Here is an 18,955-nt window from a genome sequence, read left to right on the forward strand (position 1 = left end):
GTGGATCGAGATTGAGGTGAGGTATTGGGGATTATGGTCCTGGCTCAGGGTGTGCTGTTTCGCGTTTAGTCCGAATCAGGCAATTTCGCCAAAGCCGTCGATTGCGGGTGTCTGGTAAGTTACCACGCGCCTTCTGAACTCAGCTGCGCCCACCCAACTTTGCGATCACACCTTCCCTCCACACACCATAATATTGTACAAAAGTAGAGCCGCGCGAGCTTAGGCCTAATACGGAAGATGACCAACACTCATCAATTATAGATCAACGTCGTGGCTGGATTCTGCGGCAACATTGCCGTCCAGTTCCGCCCTTCTGCACAGCTATGCGCCCTCGTCTATTGCATGAGGGCTGAACCGCGCAGGCAGCAGAACGCCTTAGGATGGCATATCCAGGCTTGTTTATGATCATTGGAGACCGCTGAAATGATGGCTAACCTACGTATAACTTACACAGCTAGGCCTTCCGTCTGCAAGTCGCTCCAGGAGCCTTTCGCCTCGAACCTGTCAGGATGAAGCAGAAGACGCTCGAATGGGCTGGCCATCCCGCCAATTGGTGCTTTGCCTGCATGGGCGAGTTGCCAGAAACACACGAGGACCTGCCTTTCGGCTTCCTCACCCTCCCTTCCGAACCTGCGATGAATGCCGCTGGCCGGACTTCAGACCACCCCTTCAAAGACCTCCGCTCAGCCCGTCGCGTACGCCAACGATCGAAGAAGTACCCCGAGCGCATCTACAGCGGTAACAAGCGTCGTCGCAATGACCGATACCGTCTCGCACGAGAGAACCAGCTTCGGCACGAGTACAAGCAGGCAGACATTCGAGAATGGGAGAACGACTGCTACGACAGATGGGCGCATGAAGTAGACATGGAGCATATGGATGACATAGAGGCATACGAACTCTTCGGCAAGAACGCCCATCTCTTCGAAGGGACAGCCTCCGGAGACATCACAGCGGGCGAGGACTTTGGCACCTGGGCCCGGCGTCGCATCGCAGAGATGCAGCGCGTCAAAGAACACCGTATACACACCTACGGCGAACCCACGAGCCCCGCGCCGCTGGCCATCCTCCCACACACCATGCGCGACACCAGGCGACCCGGTCGTGTCAGCGCCACCATACCCACCGCGGCGTTTGCCAAACCCCACGAAACAACCCTACCCACCACCCTCTCCGAGATCCGCGCCCACGCCACACTAGCCTGCATCCTCACCCTTCCAAAAATCCTCAAACAACGCTGCCGTAGCCGCAACGAACCCGCCCTACCCGTGATACCAGGCTTCTGGTGGTCGGGCGAGTATATCTGGCAGTGGCATAGGAACCTGTCTGGGTGCTGGTTTCTTGGCTGCGGATATGAATGCTCGGAGGTGGGTGGGGGGACTTGCACTTGTTCGTGTTGGTGCACTTTGGATCGGGAGTGTGCTTGTGCGGAGTTTGGGGTGGGGACGGAGTGGGAGGTTCCGGCGCCGGAGGAGGTGCGGAGGTGTAGTCTTGTTGAGTGGGCTAGCGGGGAGTTGAGGGTGAGGATGGAGGCGGATGAGGATCTGAGGCGGATGCAGCAAGAGGGAGTTGAAGAAGAGAAGCTGGACGAGTATGACCAAGGCTGGGACAGCGATCTCAGTGACTGGGGGGATGGCTCGCAAGATGGATATGTGATACTGGGGGAAGAGCAGGATGGAAGTGAGACATGGAGTATTGTTAGTGGAGTAGACGAGGATTGCTTTGATGCTCATGACATTGTACGCGTTGGTCAGAAAGCATAGGGCATCATACCAGCCGTGCAAATGCATCTTGGTGAACAATAGTCTAGTTCGGTGTATCGATGATCCTCATACATGCAGGTTATCAAACGTCTAACTTCTTCTCATCAAGCACACCACCCCTCATCTTCTCCATCCTCTCAGCAGCTTTCCTCTTCTTCGCATCAACTCTCTCCCTATCCTCCCTCATCTGCCTGATCAAGGCGCTCTTTTCCCGGATCTTATGTCCATAGAGGTAAAAGACTACCGGAATGGGTATGAGCGCAAACTCGATCAGCGACAGCATTGTAGCACTCCAATGTGGGCCAAGACTTTGATACATCTTTGGACCTGCGAGGGGAAGAGCACCACCCATGGCGGATCGTAGGACGGCGTTTCCAGCGAGAGCGGACGCGGCGTAGATGCCGTAGGAGTGAACGAGGTAGTTTGACGCGTAGATGAAGACGCCGCAGTTTCCGGCGCCGAAGGGGATGCCGGCGATGAGGGGGAAAATCCAGTGGACGTTGGGAGTGCATGTCCTGTAATCATGTTAGTACAGACGACATCTAGATGGGGAGGGATACACACCAAGCAAAGATCATCTCGCCCACGGGGACCAATACCGCGGCGATGACAACCACACTGACCATAGCCTCTGGGTATGGCTTACCAGTCTCTGGGTCCTTCTTATGACTGTTGATCATGCGACGAAGCAGCGGTTCCGATGCTATCGTGATGACACCGCCAATGCCAATACCCATATAACCCAGTCCAACAAGTCCAGGCGACCAACCTCGCAGCTCACCGAAAACGATGGGGTACGAAACGAAGCACAGATACAAAACTCCGTAGACCAATGCTATGTATACGTCCCAGAAGATGCAAATCGGTTCGTTGACCGCCATACTAAGCGGCCGGTAGAGGTTCTCCCGTAGTAGAGGCCAGAAAGCCTTCTTCTCATCGTAGCGAGAGTAGTATCGTGGGTCGGACGTTTCTTTGCGCTTCTTGGCTGACTTGGCGCGGAGAATCGCTGGTTTGTATGTTTCTGGGATCAGAAAGACCATGAACCAGGATGCGCCAGAGCCGATCATGACGACCCAGTTCGTCCAGCGCCAGCCGAGGGCTTGGAAGACAAAGCCACCAACGAGAGGGCCGAAGACAGGCCCGTTCATTGGCCCTAGAGACCATATCGAAAAAGCCAATGCGCGATAGTCTTCCTTGGATATGTCGGAGACGGTGCCTGGAGCATTGGAAATCATAGCCGCGCCCGCGATGGCACCGAAGAAGCGCATGACGAGGATCTGAGCTAGGTTGTTCGATAGAGCGCATGGTATGACGAGGATGGTGAAGGATGCGACAGCGATAAGGTAGACGGGCCTCCTGCCGTACATCTCACTAAGCGGTGCCAGTAGCAGTGATCCAATCGCCAGACCACACAAGTAGGTTGTTATCCCCAAGATGACCAACGTCTTCGACTGGATGCCAAATGTTGCCATCATGCCCGGTATGCCGCTTGTATAACTTGTCGAGTACATAACTACGACCAGTGTCGAAAAGCTCATGAAGAAGATGACAACAGCCTTCCTCAACATGGGCCAGTCCTCCGGATCTTCTCCATCCTCGAAGTCGATTTCGAAGCGCGGGTCTTGCGTCGCGTTCGTTGTGACAGTTGCGATCGCATCCTCCTTATCGCCAGGCCACGAGTGCCCTGTATTCCTGCTCCATGTATGATGTATCGACGGACGTTGATCTACTGCCGAGTTGATCGAATCGGAATGCGTCGACGCTGACGATATGGAGGCGCGGTCCACTTCGATTTCGACGTCTTCGATTACGCGGGACTTGTCTGAAGTGTACGACTTGGGTGACGGCGGGGTGTTCCTGGCGTGTGTCCCTGGTGTCGTTCCCGCGGCCGCGTCTTGGGTAAAGTTGCTGTGCGACATAGTGCTGATGACGGCGCCGATGAGATCCCAGACTCGACCAATAGCGAATGCGTACCGACGAACGAGCTCCCGCTGCTTATTCTAGTAGCATAAACACAGTATATGAATAATTGAAACGAGGGCGCATCGAGCCAGCTAGTGGTGATGCGTGTAGAGACTCATCCACAACCTCCAATGTCGCGCCTTGGAGCTCGAGATGGGCTAGTCATAGGCGCCCTTTCGCACTTTCCCGCCTTCATGGTGGCGATGATTAATCTAGCGGGAATAAACCCACAAGGCATAGCGGTGATAGCTGGGGAGAGAGTAACCGAGGCAGGCAGGTGCTGCAGCCGATATGCCGTTTACGGATGAAGTTTGCCCTCCATGAGGCAGCGAGATCGGCTGGAGCTCGCCGCTGTCGTTCGACGGCTTCATTGGGGGTTCGCAGAAAATGTAAAAGATGTCATTGGAGCAGAGAGATAAATGCACTGGAAATGCGAAAGGCAGACAAGGGAGGGGAAGGCGCTATGTTGCTAGCTGTGGAGCTAGGCAAGGGGCCGGGTAAATGCGATTGTACCTCACGCGTCGTCAAACCTCTCACCACCAGGCTTCTCTCAGCTATGAGTCCACAACTCCATCATGCATCATCACGAAGCTCCCACAGACTTGCGCTCAACTACCGTTGATGCGCTGAGAAGTAGAACATGCCTCCAATCTGCCGCTATCTACTTTTGTCGCGTCACAACACGCGCTTCACCAGCACGCGCGTCGGAACGTCTGGATGAGCTCTATCGACAATTCTGTTGTCGTCTGGACGGCTGAAAACAACCTAAACAACTCCTGCCTTCACTTCAAGGTGATAGACAGCTTCCAAGGTCGAAGAGCAGTAGTGATGCTACACTAGCACACGTAGGTCGTTCTTTCCATTTGATGCAGGCCACGTCTCCATCATCCTTGTCATTTCAGCAGCGTTTCTCTCAGCCAATCTGGACTCATTCCTTCTCTTTTTGCGTTATCGCTTTTCGGAAACAACACAGTTTCGTTCTTCTCTGTTACTCCCACCTTCGCCAGGCATCCTCCACTTGATTGATGCGTGGACAGTAGGAGTCAATTGCGGACGTCAAGACATGCCTAATAGAAGCGCCCAGTATCATTAATCCTGGAAATCAATCGCCATGTCCATCATGGCCTCTTCTTTCGGAACTGGCGAGGCTGAGGGTTTCTCGTAGCGCCGTACAGTGCCTCAGTCACCCATTCGCTAGCCGGCATGTCTCCTCATGCAGACTCGTTCACCGGTGGCAAGAGGATTGGCCCGAGACTGCGCTTTGGTGTTCCACGACTTCTGGCAAGGCTCATTGTTCATCGTTCATCGCTCATCGTTGGGGAGGGCGCCTACGCGTTGCTGCCGCCTAGCAAAACAATGCTTGGCACCTAAGTCAACCCTGGTACCGCGCCCTCATCAAGCAGTCGCGTTTTCGACAACACCACCACCCGCCTACTCTTGCAACATTGCAATACCGCACTTTCGTCGTATTGCAAATTTTCACACTCGTTCTTGCCCCCGCCCGCTGCCTCGTTGCAGCAGGCACTCGAAACAGCCATGGCGTCCGCCGCGCGGGTGCCCTTTCTTGAGCAGCAGTACTATCATATCGCGTTGCCCCGCAATGTACCTGGCCGCGAAGATGGCAACCTGCATCGCGTCGAAGAGGCTCTCTTGAAGCGTATGCTTGACGCCGTTGCGAGGCTTACCCCCCATGTCGCTGCAGATGTTGCTCCGCACGTCCAAGGACTGCGGAAAACATTGCTCGCGTGTCAAATATTCAATGTCGACGGAACCATCGGCAAGGCGGCGCTGATGAAAGAGCTTCGCGACTTCAGCCATGGGAAAATGCTTGTTCTGCACATCGCACCTCAGAACTGCGCTTTGCTCGTGTATCCCCACAATACTTCCGGCGAGCGCAACATCATTTTCGAAGCATTTGAGACATCCGCCACAGCCGACAAGGTGCTTGCTGCCAAAGGTGCGCTACAATGGGACTGTAAGTGACTGACATATACATCGGTGTCGCACATTTACTGATCTTGAACCTACATGTAGTCCCCGGCTGCGCGGTATCTGTCCCAGCATCCACTATCAACGAAGAAGCTTTCCAGGAAGCTGTCGCCAGTTTCATCGAACAAGCTAGCAGCGAGTCGGTCACAAAGTTTGCCGCTATCACCTGGAAGGCAGCCGCCACGATTCCCGAGATCCGAGACACCAGTGATCCCGCTCTCATATCTGGCCTGTTGATGACTATACTGGAGGCCAATGGCGCTGCAGTTGCAGTTCCACGTCTGCGAAAGCGAGTGCGTGACACAGTTACCTTTGATAATGCTCGGACACCATGGAGGAGATCCGCTTTCTATCTGGTCCTCCGAGTAGCAGTCCAGCGTTATTTGTATCACCACTTGGGTGCAGAGGTCGGAAGACTCCACTACAAGACATTGATGTGTCTCCTGCATGCGCAGCTATTGGAAGATGTGTTGAAGAAGATACCTCTTGATGCAGCCTTCTCACTCCGCCAGAAGCTAGGTCGTCGCCTCGCCAAGCTTACATCCGATGTCCATGGTGCCGATAGGTCCGCCTTCAACAGACATTCTAATCTCTTACTGTCCTTAAGCGGTAGTTTCGAATCCTCCCTGGCGACGACTGGTGGCTACTTGAAGCAAGTCTGGCGTAATTATAGCAAGTCGCGGGAGCGTGTTATCCCAAAGCTACGCCAGTACGCCCATCCTCATGAGTTCCAACTTCGTTTGATGAACAGCGGTAGGTTCTTGAAAGGAGTGCTAGTGGAACACGCACATTCTTCACGACCTCAACAACGGACTGCTCCCGAGCTTCTGCAGCTTTTTGAGCGATCTGTCGCTTCTGTCAGACCCTATATGCGAGCTTTGGAAAGCCATGTCGCTTCGTCAAGACTCCTCGAGGATGTTGTACTTCCTGCCAAGCGTTCAACGCAACCAGAAGGCCTCCGAGCGATCCGGTTGAGTAAGGTGATTCATGATTATGTCACCAACATCAACGCCGTAGACCACGCTTATCCTAACCAAAAGAGCCAGCAGTTGCTCCATCTCATGGAGCTCTGGGTTCTCATGGACAAGGATGCCGTAGCATGCTACCCGTTGCTCGAGGAGTACCATCCTGGGTTCGATCCAGATTTGTTGGATCCCATCCAGCTCCTTACAAACGAAGAGATGATTCGGAGTCAAAAAGTACGCATGTATTTGAAAGCTCGCTTTCGCGCACGATCGAGTGTGCAGTCTAGAACTATCTTCGACGATCCTGCCGACGATTGCTTTGCTGCACAGTATTACGATCGGGAAGACCATCAGGGCGAACTGTGTGCAATGCGAGAAGACATCGAGGCAAAAGCCGATATTGCATATGACGCGAAGCACATTGAATGGGAAGAGAAGAGTCAGCACCATGCTCAAACCATCGACAGGCGAAATGAGAAGGAGTGTATCTGGGATGCTTTCGTTGCCTGGGATGGCATGCCTGAGTCACGTCATCGCCTTCCTTGCGAATGGCATAACCTCAACCAAGAAGCTAAGGGCATCAGGATCCAGATCTACGAGCATCCGTTACCGAGTTATGAGCCGGCTGCCAAAGCAGCACTATTCGAGTTACAGTGCCCAGAAGTATTCGCCGCCTACCGAGACGCAACTTGGCTTATACTTTCGACTCTTTGTCGCGAGCCGACCGATAAGCTTGATCGGATGTCGCTTGTCCGGGAGTACTCACAGCTTCGCTCATACGTCAACAAAACCAGCTGTCGAGTGAGTCTGGGCTCGTACAAGAAGGCTCATCTAGAGTGTCATTACGCGAATTGGGGCTTTCCAATTGGGGTAGACGAAGTCATCCGGACTTGTGGCCTCAAGCCCAGGTACTACGACAGTGTTGGTGAGGTATGGACAGATAGATGCGGTAAAGCTTCCTTCTGGCATCATTTCCCCGTGAAGCTTCCCCTCAATTCGCCACTGCTGTCACTTGGACTCAATTACCTTCTGTGGCCGACATCCAACGAGATCCAGGCGAGCCAAGCTAGGTGCCCTCAAGGCGTTGGCGTTCATGAGTTTACGGCACTCCAAGGTCTCTTAGTCGGCACTCATTCAAGATGGCTCGACCTTCTCAGGGAACTGGGCTCAACCAATCTCAACTTTTCGTCCGAGTCCACATGGTCGCTCGTCTTGCGTTTGGTACTTCAGCTAGGGTCAGACCGTGCGGCCTTGACTGATTATACCGACACCCATCGCTCTCTCTTGGATGATGATCTTTGCAGCAAGCTTTTGCAGCAAGTCCGCTATCGATTGGAAGCGATCCGACGAAACTGGCGCGAGCCCGTACAGATGGAGATCCTCATCACTATCCTACTCAAGGTGACCTCACTGAGCCAAAGCATATCAATCTGCAACGACGGAAGGGAACTTCTCCATGAAGCCCGCAAGATCACCGACGGCTGGCGTCGCGAGCTGCAACCGATGGTTACGGAAGATCCAAACGTGTTACAGCCAGCTATATGGGCGTCACTCCTGTGCAAGCAGACAATGCACATTGACGACTGGTCGGGAGCCCCTGAGGGTCTTCGCATGTATGTTGATGCTTCAATTTCGCTTCGATACAACTTGGCCGGGAGATATGACACAATGCCGTTCAATATGCGCAACGCCATCGCTCAAGATACACTCTTCGCTTACGAGCATCGTGAGGCCACGAAAGAGGCCATCATGAGGAATGCAGAGACGTTCAGAGCTGCTTTAGACGCTGTATGGCATGTACCCGGGGAATACGACGTTACTGAGCCCGGTTTAGCAGTCATTCCTGACACTTGGTACCTGACATACACATTGCAGTCAACGGCTGAGCAGCACTCCTACTTTGTGCATTACGACTATGTCTACGGCACCCTGCTCATCGACGGTCAAGAGATGGGAACCCTTCCACAGTCGTACCGCATGAATGACACCTATCGACACGTCCTTGGTGATAAGAATCCAATCGTGTATCCTTCACCTCTACGTGGCATGGATTTCGCATTGTCAGAGCCCATACGTGGCCATCGAATTCATCTAGGCTACCGCAACAAGCGGCTGATTATTCGGGCTGACCAGGGCGGCGAGCTGCTCGAATTCATTCCTAGCCACGTCTTTGGCGTGGAAGGCCCTACGCCTGATCTTCCTAGACCGTTGGTTGAAACATGCTACCACTGGCTGCACGTCTACAGTGGTCATATCGAGATTCGCCAGAACGCTCCTTGGGCACTTAAGCAGGGAAATTGGTGGATACGTTGGCATCCATCCGGCTTCTACCATGCTGTTCGACGGTTCCAAGATCCATCGCAAACGACTTTGTTGGACACGGGAAGTGAATTGGTCAAGACCATTACCCGGATCTTCACTCACTTCGAATTTCCCTCCCAGATCCTGGTATTCGCGTCAACCAACGGAAGAATCTCCGTGGAGTTGAAGCGGATGGAATTGAGCTTTCATATCAACCGAGAAGGCTTGCTACACTCGTTGCGCCTCGGTGCCGTCATTCTACAAAACCAAGATGCGGGTACCTGGTATGGCCTCATGAACAAGATTGTCGTCCAATCTGTTGCCAACCGTCGGCAGAAGAGCATACTAATTCCTTGGGGAGGCATCCGGATTTCGAAAGACGGTCCTCATGTGTCCGTTGACATCGAGATGGGCCAAGGCATATATCTCAAATATGCGATCAATGATGTCTTGGGACGAATTGACTGTGCACCCGAACCTCGCCTCCTCTACATGAAAGCCTTGCTACATGCCTACACGTCACACGCGATATTTGATCCACTCACCCGGCGGACGGGGAAAGAAGAGGCTCTCTACCTACTCCAAACGGGTGCCTATCAACCTTGGAACCCGTTGTTACGCGATGAGATATCGACGTTGGAACGTATTGCAGAACTATCACCGAAGCGAGGGTATTACCCTCCAGATGCTAGGTGCATGGAGACAGTACTGTGGCGTTCTGAATGCACAGTGCACATGCAAGACGATCGGTATGTCAATGCGGTCGCCAAGATACTGCAAACGTCTTCCAACTTATCCCAGTTCTACCTCGACCGGGACATTCAGGAGACAATCAAACTTGACCTGGACATAGCTCATCTGGCTGCTCGAGCAGTCGCGAGGTCCGTCGATTGCGGAATGAAGAAAGATCACAGCTCAGACACTGCCTACAGCGCACGCGACGCCCGGAAAGCTTCACGAGATCGCCTGAATGTGCTTGAGATATCAAAGCTGCTCCAAGATTGGAAGTCAACTTGCTCACTGGACACAACACTGATCGCACTCCTTCACGATGCTCCAGTTGTGGGCGGTTATGACAAATTCTACCGCAAGTGTCTGCTTACCGACCACCTTGCTGTCGACATCAGAACTGAGTGGGGCGCGCTTGCTCAGAGGTCACTACAATGTAGTGTCGACGATAGGTTTGGCCTGATGTTCCTGCTAGGAACCATCGCGTTCTCGTCAGATGTGGACCTAAACCTTCTGCGTGTGCTCATATCTTTCGCAATGATTCCGGAGATCCGGGCCATTGCAGTTCCTTCCCATGCCGCCTACTTTCACTTTCGAGTGGATGGAGCGCCTCCTGTGTCCTACTTGATATCGCTTATGGAGAAAGCACGGAAGCCATTCGCCGAGACCGGCTTTAAGAAACGTTCACAGCTAGTGAAAGCCGAAAGCTTACATGGCCCCGGTGTCGATCGAGCCTGCGAGCTACTGGCCAGCTCAGTGGTGGAGCAATGGCCAACTCCCGACATCGACCCGGCACTATTGGTCGCGATTGACCCGACATACCTCGACATCGAACAGGCTCTAGCTGATGTAGCTCCTGAATGGATCCGCCTTACGCGCAATCATGAGTTGGCGCTATATCTAGAGCAGGTACAGGAGGCACTCTTCCGTGTGACTGCTGATCGCACAGAGCTTGGCGCAGACGTTGAAGTAACTCCATACACGGAGCTGCTGCCATTTGCCCTGTATTCTACGAGATCTAGGCAGTACGATGACCTCTCGCTTTCAGACCTGTTGAAGGCTCCAATTGTCAACGCTGCATCGCCAAGGGAGGTGCGTTCTCTCGCTGCCAGCTCCTATGCCGGAGCTTTGGCTGTCAGATCGGGTAATATTGCGCATCATCCTGTCAAGACACACCACTTCATGGATACCCTTCAAGGCAAGAAGGTAGCAATCCATCCTCGAGTACCCAATGCGCAGCCGCGAGAGATTGGAGTTCTTAGGGGTATTGTCGCCAACTTCAAAGACCCGGCTTCTTTCGTGCAGTGCAGATATGCGAAAGAAATGAACGCGAGCATTGATGCTCTCCAGAAGCGAATCTCGCATGTACAGCACACAGCTCATGGCACTCATCCTCAGATCACAACAGAGAATATTGTATCGGTCAGAGACTCAGCAATAGCAGTAGTTGAACGACTCCGCAATGCTCTCTATCTGCATGATCCGCAAGCAAAATGGCTTCAGATGGCGGATACTTGGCCTAGGCTGACAACAGTGGAGCTTCTCACGGAGCTTCGAATCGCTTCCGGCACCACTTTCGGTAGTGGCACCAAAGAGGCAATTGTAGCTTTCGGTGTGGCTGTAAGCAGACTTCAACGACTACTTCGGATACAAGATGCCCAGAAGAGGGCAAAGAATCAGCAAGAGCGGGACGAATGGGCGAATGAAGGCCATAGCAATTGGAACCCAGAAGACTATACGGACTGGCTACTACTGGAGATCGACGGTGACATTCTCATCCGAGAAGAGCAGGTACAAGTTGCCCTGGCGACAATTTCACCGCAATCGGACGAAAACTCAGTTCTGCAACTTTTGATGGGTAAAGGCAAGACGTCATGTATTCTTCGTAAGTATCAGTGTCGTTATCTAGATCTTCCTCAACTGACTTTCCGCAGCCATGGTAGCGTCACTTCTTGCTGATCGGACCGATCTCGCTCGCGTTGTGGTTCCAAGAGCTCTCTTACTCCAGTCAGCGCAAGTGATGCAAGCCAAACTAGGCGGACTAGTGGATCGCGAGCTCATGCATATACCCTTTTCTCGAAAGACTCCTCCTACCAAGGCGTTGATGAGTTTGTACGGAAAGATTCATGCACGCTTGAAAGATCGTCGCGGTGTGCTTATTGCGTTGCCTGAGCATGTGCTCTCGTTCAAGCTGAGTGGACTACAACAACTCTGTGACGACAACCTCAAAACAGCCTCTATGATGATCGACACACAGCGCTGGCTTGATCGACATACCCGCGATGTTCTGGACGAATGCGACGTTTCGTTAGCAATCAGGACGCAACTCATTTACCCATCCGGTACGCAGACTACAGTGGACGGCCACCCGATGCGATGGCAGGTCATCCAGGCATGTCTTCACTTGGTGAAAGACTTCGCCTCAAACGTCCAGTCACGTTATCCTCGCAGCATTGAGGTGGTCAATCGTGGCAGCAACGGGTTTCCTCTCATTTATTTCTTGCGCAAAGACGCCGAGGATTACTTGATCGAGCTGTTGGTTAGGATCATCTGCAAGGGTCAGACTCCGTCGATACTGCCTTGTGCCGAGTACCCAGCCGCTCTCGTCAGAGATGTACAGGACTACATCTCGAAACCAACTGTGCGCGGTCAAACAACATCCAGGATCACCACCTTCTTCCGAGACAAGCCAACTTTGATGCGGACTGTCAACTTGCTTCGTGGAATGTTTGTGCATCGTATCTTGATAACGACCCTCCGCAAGCGCTGGAATGTGCAATATGGCCTGCATCCAACCCGCGCACCTATCGCAGTGCCGTACCTAGCCAAGGGTGTACCATCTCCTACAGCTGAATGGGGGCATCCTGATGTTGCAATCACCTTGACGTGTCTGTCATTCTACTATCAAGGCCTGACTGGCTCTCAATTCAAGGAAGCCTTTGCCCACCTGGTCAAGACGGACGAACCCAGTATCCAGTACGAGAAGTGGTTTCCCAAGGGCGTGGACATCCCGAAAGAGCTAGATGACTATGCCGCCATCAACGCCGAAGACATGCGGCAACTGAGCGATCTCTATCAGGTCGTGCGCTTCAGTGCCTCCCTCATGGACTTCTACTTGAACAACTTTGTGTTTCCCAAATACGCGAAGACCTTCAGCCTCAAGCTTCAGGCATCTGGCTGGAACCTTTTCCCGTCCTTTCAGGGTACCACGGGAGCCCGTATCACTGGCTTTTCTGGCACAAACGATTCGAGGCACCAGCTTCCTCTGCTAGTGCAACAGCAAGATCTTCCTCAACTAGCGCACACCAATGCGGAAGTTCCTTACTATCTGCTGGCGCCTCGCAATCAGTCATACATACGCATGATCTTTGGGAACGGAGCGCGATGGACTGAAAAGGACCTGCTCGAGAACCTCGCTAATCGCCACACGCATGTTATGAAGAATGGCACCTACCAAACTCATCATCTCCCAAACAACCTGAGTAACTTCAATCAAGATGGACGCATACGAATTCTGATTGATGCCGGCGCTCAAGTTCTCGAGCACTCGAACAAAGACTTCGCCAAAGCCTGGCTTGATGCCGACCATGATGCCGCAGCAGCTGTGTACTTTGACGATGATCATCGTGTATGGGCATTGTATCGTACAGGGAGATGCGTACCACTCGTCGCATCACCATTTGTCGACGATCTAGATCGATGCGTCGTGTACCTAGACGAGAGCCACTGCAGAGGTACCGACATCAAGTTTCCACCTCATGCGAGGGCCGCCTTGACGCTCGGGCAACACTTGACAAAGGACACGTTGGTACAGGCTGCCATGAGACTCCGACTGCTCGGTCAAACCCAGTCAATTACGTTCTTTTCTCCTGTTGAGGTCCATCAGGGTATACTGGACCGCTTGCCAAAGGGCACCAGTGAGTTTCACCAACCCACTTCGGGTGATGTCCTTAGATGGGTGTTTGGCCAGACCTGCGACACTATGGAACAGCTCGAGCCCTCCTATTTTGCACAGACGTCGCAGTATCTGCAGCAAGAGCAAGCCCGGTTGGAATATCCTGATTACCTGCATGATGCTTCATCGCGAGATGCTTATCTCGCAACGGTCCGTATAAAAGAGGCACTCTCTTTGAAACAGCTATACGAGCCAAAAGGTGAACGTCACCGGCGGGCTGGTCCTAACACTGCCACCATCGCCTGGAAACCTTCGCTGCAAAATATCTATACTGAGCTTGTGAACCGCAAGAAACACTTTCAGGATCGAGGTTCGGCCGTCCATGCATCAGCTCTAGAGGAAGTGGAAATTGAGCAGGAGCGCGAGACTGAGCGCGAGGTAGAGATCGAGGTCGAAAACGTTCGTGAAGTACAACAAGCCCTTCTTTTCAGCCCATACAAGACAAAGAAACTACACGAAGACATTCGACATTTCGCAGAGTTCGGGCGTCTCGTCCCTGGGAGCGATGCCTATCAACCTCTGTTTTCGGTATTGGGACGGATGACTTCACTCGGCCTCAAGCATACGGTCTATTCGTCGATGAAGTCCGGTTCGTGGATCTCAGCTGAGTTCTCTCGTACAATCGAGGTCTACACTCCCAACGACAATTACATCCGTTCCTCTCATTGGATTCTTTGGAGCACAGTCAGCCAGCAAGCACTCCTTGTTAGCCCTGAGGAAGCCGACCAGCTCATCCAGATCATGCAAGAGCAACAGGTGCTTCAAGACAGCATCAACGTTCACCTCATCATCTATGCTGCACCCGTCACTCGAAGGATGCTTCACTTCAACCAGCTTGACTACTATGCGATACCGGCTCTACCTGCAGACTTCAAAGCTCCCGTCTGGCTTCGGGTCGAGATGGGGATTTTCGCTGGGCGTCTCTACCTCGAGTGGGATGAGTACTACCTATTGCTGGAGTACCTTGGCCTCGATGAGAACCTATCCCAGCACCCGGAGAAGGATGCATTCGCAAAGAAGCCTCTGACTTTTGGTACGTATATTCCGAACATATAACAGGAAACAATTTACTAACCATGTGTACAGTACATGAATGGCTTGCTCTGCGCCGCAAGGGTCAAGACTTCGAGCACACTCCCATGGGTTTCGTCACTACTGGCAAGCCGCTTACAGAGAATCATCCGTTCTTCCGCAAGCTCGCTTTTGGAGACGATCCGGCTTTGCGTCAGCATGTCGCCAGAGCCGTACCCGGCCAGCTCGCTGCTCAAGACGAGGAAGATCACGATGACCCCGATGACGATGAGGAGTTTGTTCCGGCCGTTGAGCATGTTGATGACTCGGAAGGCGAGGATGAAGGGTTTGAGTCGAGTGGCGATGAGGCCTTCTTGGATGCGGAGGAAGGGGAGTAGGGTTAGGTGCCTTGTGCATCAGTTGGCCCATGTATAATAGCACGATAGTAACATGAAAAGGCTCACACCCGATTCGCGGTACACTCAAAACCAGTCTTTCCCAATGTATGACGTGATAGGTGATGATTGAGACACTGCTTGCGAAAAAGCACAGGTAGGAGATTACCGTAATGCTCGTCAGCGTTCACTACAGCTGCGCCAGGAGTAGCTATCTTCGTGTCGCTTACGGATTCTAGACACCCCTCATCGATACGGGGTTATCAAACCACACCTGGTATCGCAAATCTATTGCTGATGAAACGTTGCAACACGATATGTTCTGACGCTGGAAGGACGGGATACGGAGATTGCGCGAAAGGGCCAGATGCGAAGTTAATATATCTTGATTAGCCGATCCGGTCGACTAGTACTAAATGTAGCTATATCCATATAGTATGGTACAATTGAAGGGTATTTCGGCATGTACGACAAAAGTACATATTGGGCGCGTCCCGCATTTAAGCATCCTTCATTCTTCTTCAAAGATCTGTCTCCCATCCTTGGCTGGTGTGGCGGTGCCTCGTCCCGGATATGCGGCTCTGCGAAGCCACACCTTTGGCGCCAAGCATCTCCAAGACCTGCAACGTGTGTCTGTCCAACTCGGGTCCGGCGGTGGAACGGGGCTGATCGTGCTCATACGGATTCGGTCGAGCTGACGCGGGTGTACATGGGGAAGCGTGTGGTCTTCCATACGGCGAACTTCCTCACTGCAAAACTGCAAGGTATAAGTCTTCATCATTCTGTATGATTCCAAAGTCCGTCTTCTTAACGCCGCTCCGTCTATCGCGCTTCTATGGTACTACTGCGAGTGTATGGAAAGAACTTACTATATGAGGAATAGCACGAAAATCAGGACGAAGACGTTGGCAATGGGGTGCGAGACGGTCTGGTGGAGCATGCTCTTCGCACCTGAGGTACGGTCTCCGCTCTCGGCTTTCTTTGCGAGGTCAATGACCCATTGTGCTGCCTCATCACCGAACAGGTCGAAGTAGTTCAGGTGCTTGGACATGTCCTTGTCCTTGGTATGGGGTGCGCAAATAGGGTCGCCAGGCTGGCAGTACTCGCGGAGCTTGCCAGCGTCGGCGTAGGGTTGGAGACCGGCGTTCTGCTCCGCGGTTCGTGGTGCGCCGCCATCCGAGATCTCGCCGCCGCCGTGGGTGAAGGACTGGTTTGCGGATCGTCGCGTGGGGCCGAAAGCAAGTGCTGCTACGACTGTGAAGATGTCAGTTGAGGCCTGAAAGTGGAGAGAAGATTAAAGTCGCACCCTTGGATCCGGGCGCACTTGAGATGTTCATGGGCGGGTTGTCTTCCTGAGTGCAGCCCCAGAGTGGACCGCCACCACCACCGAGGACGTCGAGCGCGACGCTTCCACCCTGGCTGAAACCCATCACAATCAGGTGGCTGTCCGGACACCTCGCAGTGTAGTTCCTCATCTGCTCGGCGCCATTCATAGCCCCCTCGTGCGACGATATGCACCATCGCTCTCCGCCGTTCATGGCCCAGTACTGCACATCCTCATATCCGCAGGCCTTGGGGTTTTCCTTGGTGTTGAGCGCATTGCACACTTTGCCGACTGTCTCGATGACGTGGCCCGGGTATGGCGAGGTAGAGCCGCGGGCGAGGAAATGATGGTAGGTTTGGCATTCGTCGGTCTTGAGGGCCTCAAACTGGGGGCAGTCTTCGAGCTTGGTGCACACGGCGAATGCGGTGGAGGCGTACAAAAGCGCCGAAAGCGCTATCCGGGGTATCATGGTGAATGTGGAGAATGAGAGGAGGGAGCAACGCAAAAATGAGTGACTCGTCAACGACGGCAATAGCGGCAAGTATGTCGGGGGCGGATTATCGAACAAGCAGGGAACACGGCAGACTCTCGCTCAAACACACGGCAAAGGGAAAGTCGGCGGAAGGTGACAAGATGGAGAAGCCGTGGAAGCAACGTCGAAGATGAGGTGGGGACTAGCCATCGATCTCGTTTCACCTCCTGTCATTCCTGGGGAAAGGCATGCGCGTACCACAACGTGCCAAGCAGGGAGTCGACATGCTTGACGCTCCTGCGTGGCCCCGAAAGGTTTGAGAATGGTGATGATAGTCGTAGGCCAAGCTTTTTGGCGCCGTCCCGCCCGGAAAGAACGGCTATTAGGGCCCCCGTGCGCCTCACAGCCGCCTCACAGCCACTCCTGCGCCGCACCTTGGGAACCTGCAGAGGGTACAGTGCGTGCGGAAACGCGAGACATCCTTTGCGATAAGAGAGAAGAAGAAGAAGAAGCGGCACAGTGTAAGATCGCGATTGTGGCCGAGGTCTGAGGATCGGTGGATCGAAGATCGCGTATGAGGAAGCGACAGATGGGAAAATGAAGGCGCATGACTCAGCTGACGCGTAACCCGAAATGCGTGCCCACTCGATAGGGGCCTCTCGTCAACTCCTACTCCATGCGACCAACAACCGACAATACCCACGACTTCATCCCACACTGACTTCAATATCTTACTCTCGTCTGACCTACCTGCTCCAGATATTCCGGAGAGATACTCGGTCTTCCCCACGTCTTACTGACTGAATTAACAGCCTTTCTGGCCAACAAGGTCTATTCCAAGAGCGACACGATTCATCTTTCCAAAGCGACATGCCAGCAGCAGAACACTGCGTCTTCCTATGCGACTTCCCTTGCGACATGCGACTCCACAGATACATCCAAATCGGTACCTTGCAGCGGAACCGGAGTAATGATTGATGTGCTGCGACCCATGGAAACCGTACTGTTGGCTATTTCGATTCAACACCTTATGCGACCATCTACCGAAATACACGGCACTGTGTCTTCGCACAGCGACCATTGAAGGAGAAATCAATTCTCGACCGGGTTCTTCATCTCGTCCACGGCCTCTAGTATGGGATGAAAGTGCCTCTGGACATGTCTGCGAACCTATCAACACTCGAAGCGGACATTTGCCGTCGAAGTTTATCGCATAAGACTGGCCTTGGCTCTCCCAACTCCTCCGCCATGCCAACCGTCCGTGCACTCCGGTTTCCAAGTGCCTCACTTTCACTGGATGTAACATGATGAGATTATGGACTGCAGCCGATGTTTTACCGCGCGAAATTTTCGCATTCACTGCCAATGCGACGCGGCATGTCCTTGTCGCGGATGGATCCTTCGGGTTCCTTCCCATTTCGTCCCGGAAATGGCCTATACACTGGATCAACGTCTGTCCATCGTCTGAATACTCGGAGGGTTCCTGTAATCTGGGACACGCTCACACCTACACATGGCTATGTGAGGACTTGGGCTTGATGGACTTCATCGCAACATGCCCAGACCGATGACGACAGCGGCCAAGCTGTCGGGTGTGACACCGGCCTGCTTCGGCGCGGTTCTCGCGTTGTCAGATGCGGCTCTCGCTAGCGCGGTCGCTCCCGACGTGGATGACCATCAGACGTCACCAAGACCCTTCTCCGCATCATGTTGCATCGTTTGATAGGAACGGCAGCGTGGGAAGGCTGCGCATCGTCCGGAAGGACCCAGCATGCCGCACTTGCGCGTTTCGCGAAACACCAGCTCGGTTCCTTTACTAAGAGCTTCATCTATACGGCATCTAGGGAGGCCCACATACCTGAAGTGGATAAAAGTACCATTCCGTCTCCACGCCTCCGCGAGACCCTGCCTCCAAGACCAGCCATCATTGGGTGCACAGTCCCCGTTAAAGTGCGGACACATTCTACGATACGCTACTACCAGCTACTGTCTTGGTCCGCGTGCGATGTGCGTTAATACGTAATTCTCCATGTCCTTGGTTTCCTCCACGCTGCGCTGTGACCAGTCTATCGTTCTTTCCCGCATCTAT

The 18,955-nt window shown here is 53.3% G+C and overlaps 4 protein-coding genes across 4 annotated transcripts; 2 read left to right on the forward strand and 2 right to left on the reverse strand.

The window, feature by feature from the left end:
• Positions 1–509: 509 nt before the first annotated feature.
• Positions 510–1,763, forward strand: J4E83_003812 (uncharacterized protein; the record flags this gene model as incomplete). The annotated part of the gene is made up of 2 exons (XM_049330745.1): positions 510–1,367; positions 1,560–1,763. 2 exons carry the CDS (start codon positions 510–512, stop codon positions 1,761–1,763), a joined length of 1,062 nt encoding a protein of 353 aa, XP_049190162.1.
• Positions 1,764–1,845: 82 nt separating this feature from the next.
• Positions 1,846–3,682, reverse strand: J4E83_003813 (uncharacterized protein; the record flags this gene model as incomplete). The annotated part of the gene is made up of 2 exons (XM_049330746.1): positions 1,846–2,278; positions 2,328–3,682. 2 exons carry the CDS (start codon positions 3,680–3,682, stop codon positions 1,846–1,848), a joined length of 1,788 nt encoding a protein of 595 aa, XP_049190163.1.
• A 1,579-nt stretch (positions 3,683–5,261) lies between these two features.
• J4E83_003814 (uncharacterized protein) lies at positions 5,262–15,073 on the forward strand (the record flags this gene model as incomplete). Its single annotated transcript, XM_049330747.1, has 4 exons — positions 5,262–5,700; positions 5,760–11,594; positions 11,644–14,697; positions 14,751–15,073. The coding sequence occupies 4 exons, from the start codon at positions 5,262–5,264 to the stop codon at positions 15,071–15,073; spliced, it is 9,651 nt and encodes a 3,216-aa protein (XP_049190164.1).
• An 865-nt stretch (positions 15,074–15,938) lies between these two features.
• Positions 15,939–16,863, reverse strand: J4E83_003815 (uncharacterized protein; the record flags this gene model as incomplete). Its single annotated transcript, XM_049330748.1, has 2 exons — positions 15,939–16,324; positions 16,377–16,863. The coding sequence occupies 2 exons, from the start codon at positions 16,861–16,863 to the stop codon at positions 15,939–15,941; spliced, it is 873 nt and encodes a 290-aa protein (XP_049190165.1).
• Positions 16,864–18,955: the final 2,092 nt, after the last annotated feature.

This window comes from Alternaria metachromatica, assembly GCF_023757995.1.
Source record: "Alternaria metachromatica strain BMP 0045 chromosome Unknown scaffold_6, whole genome shotgun sequence".
Taxonomy (NCBI): domain Eukaryota; kingdom Fungi; phylum Ascomycota; class Dothideomycetes; order Pleosporales; family Pleosporaceae; genus Alternaria; species Alternaria metachromatica.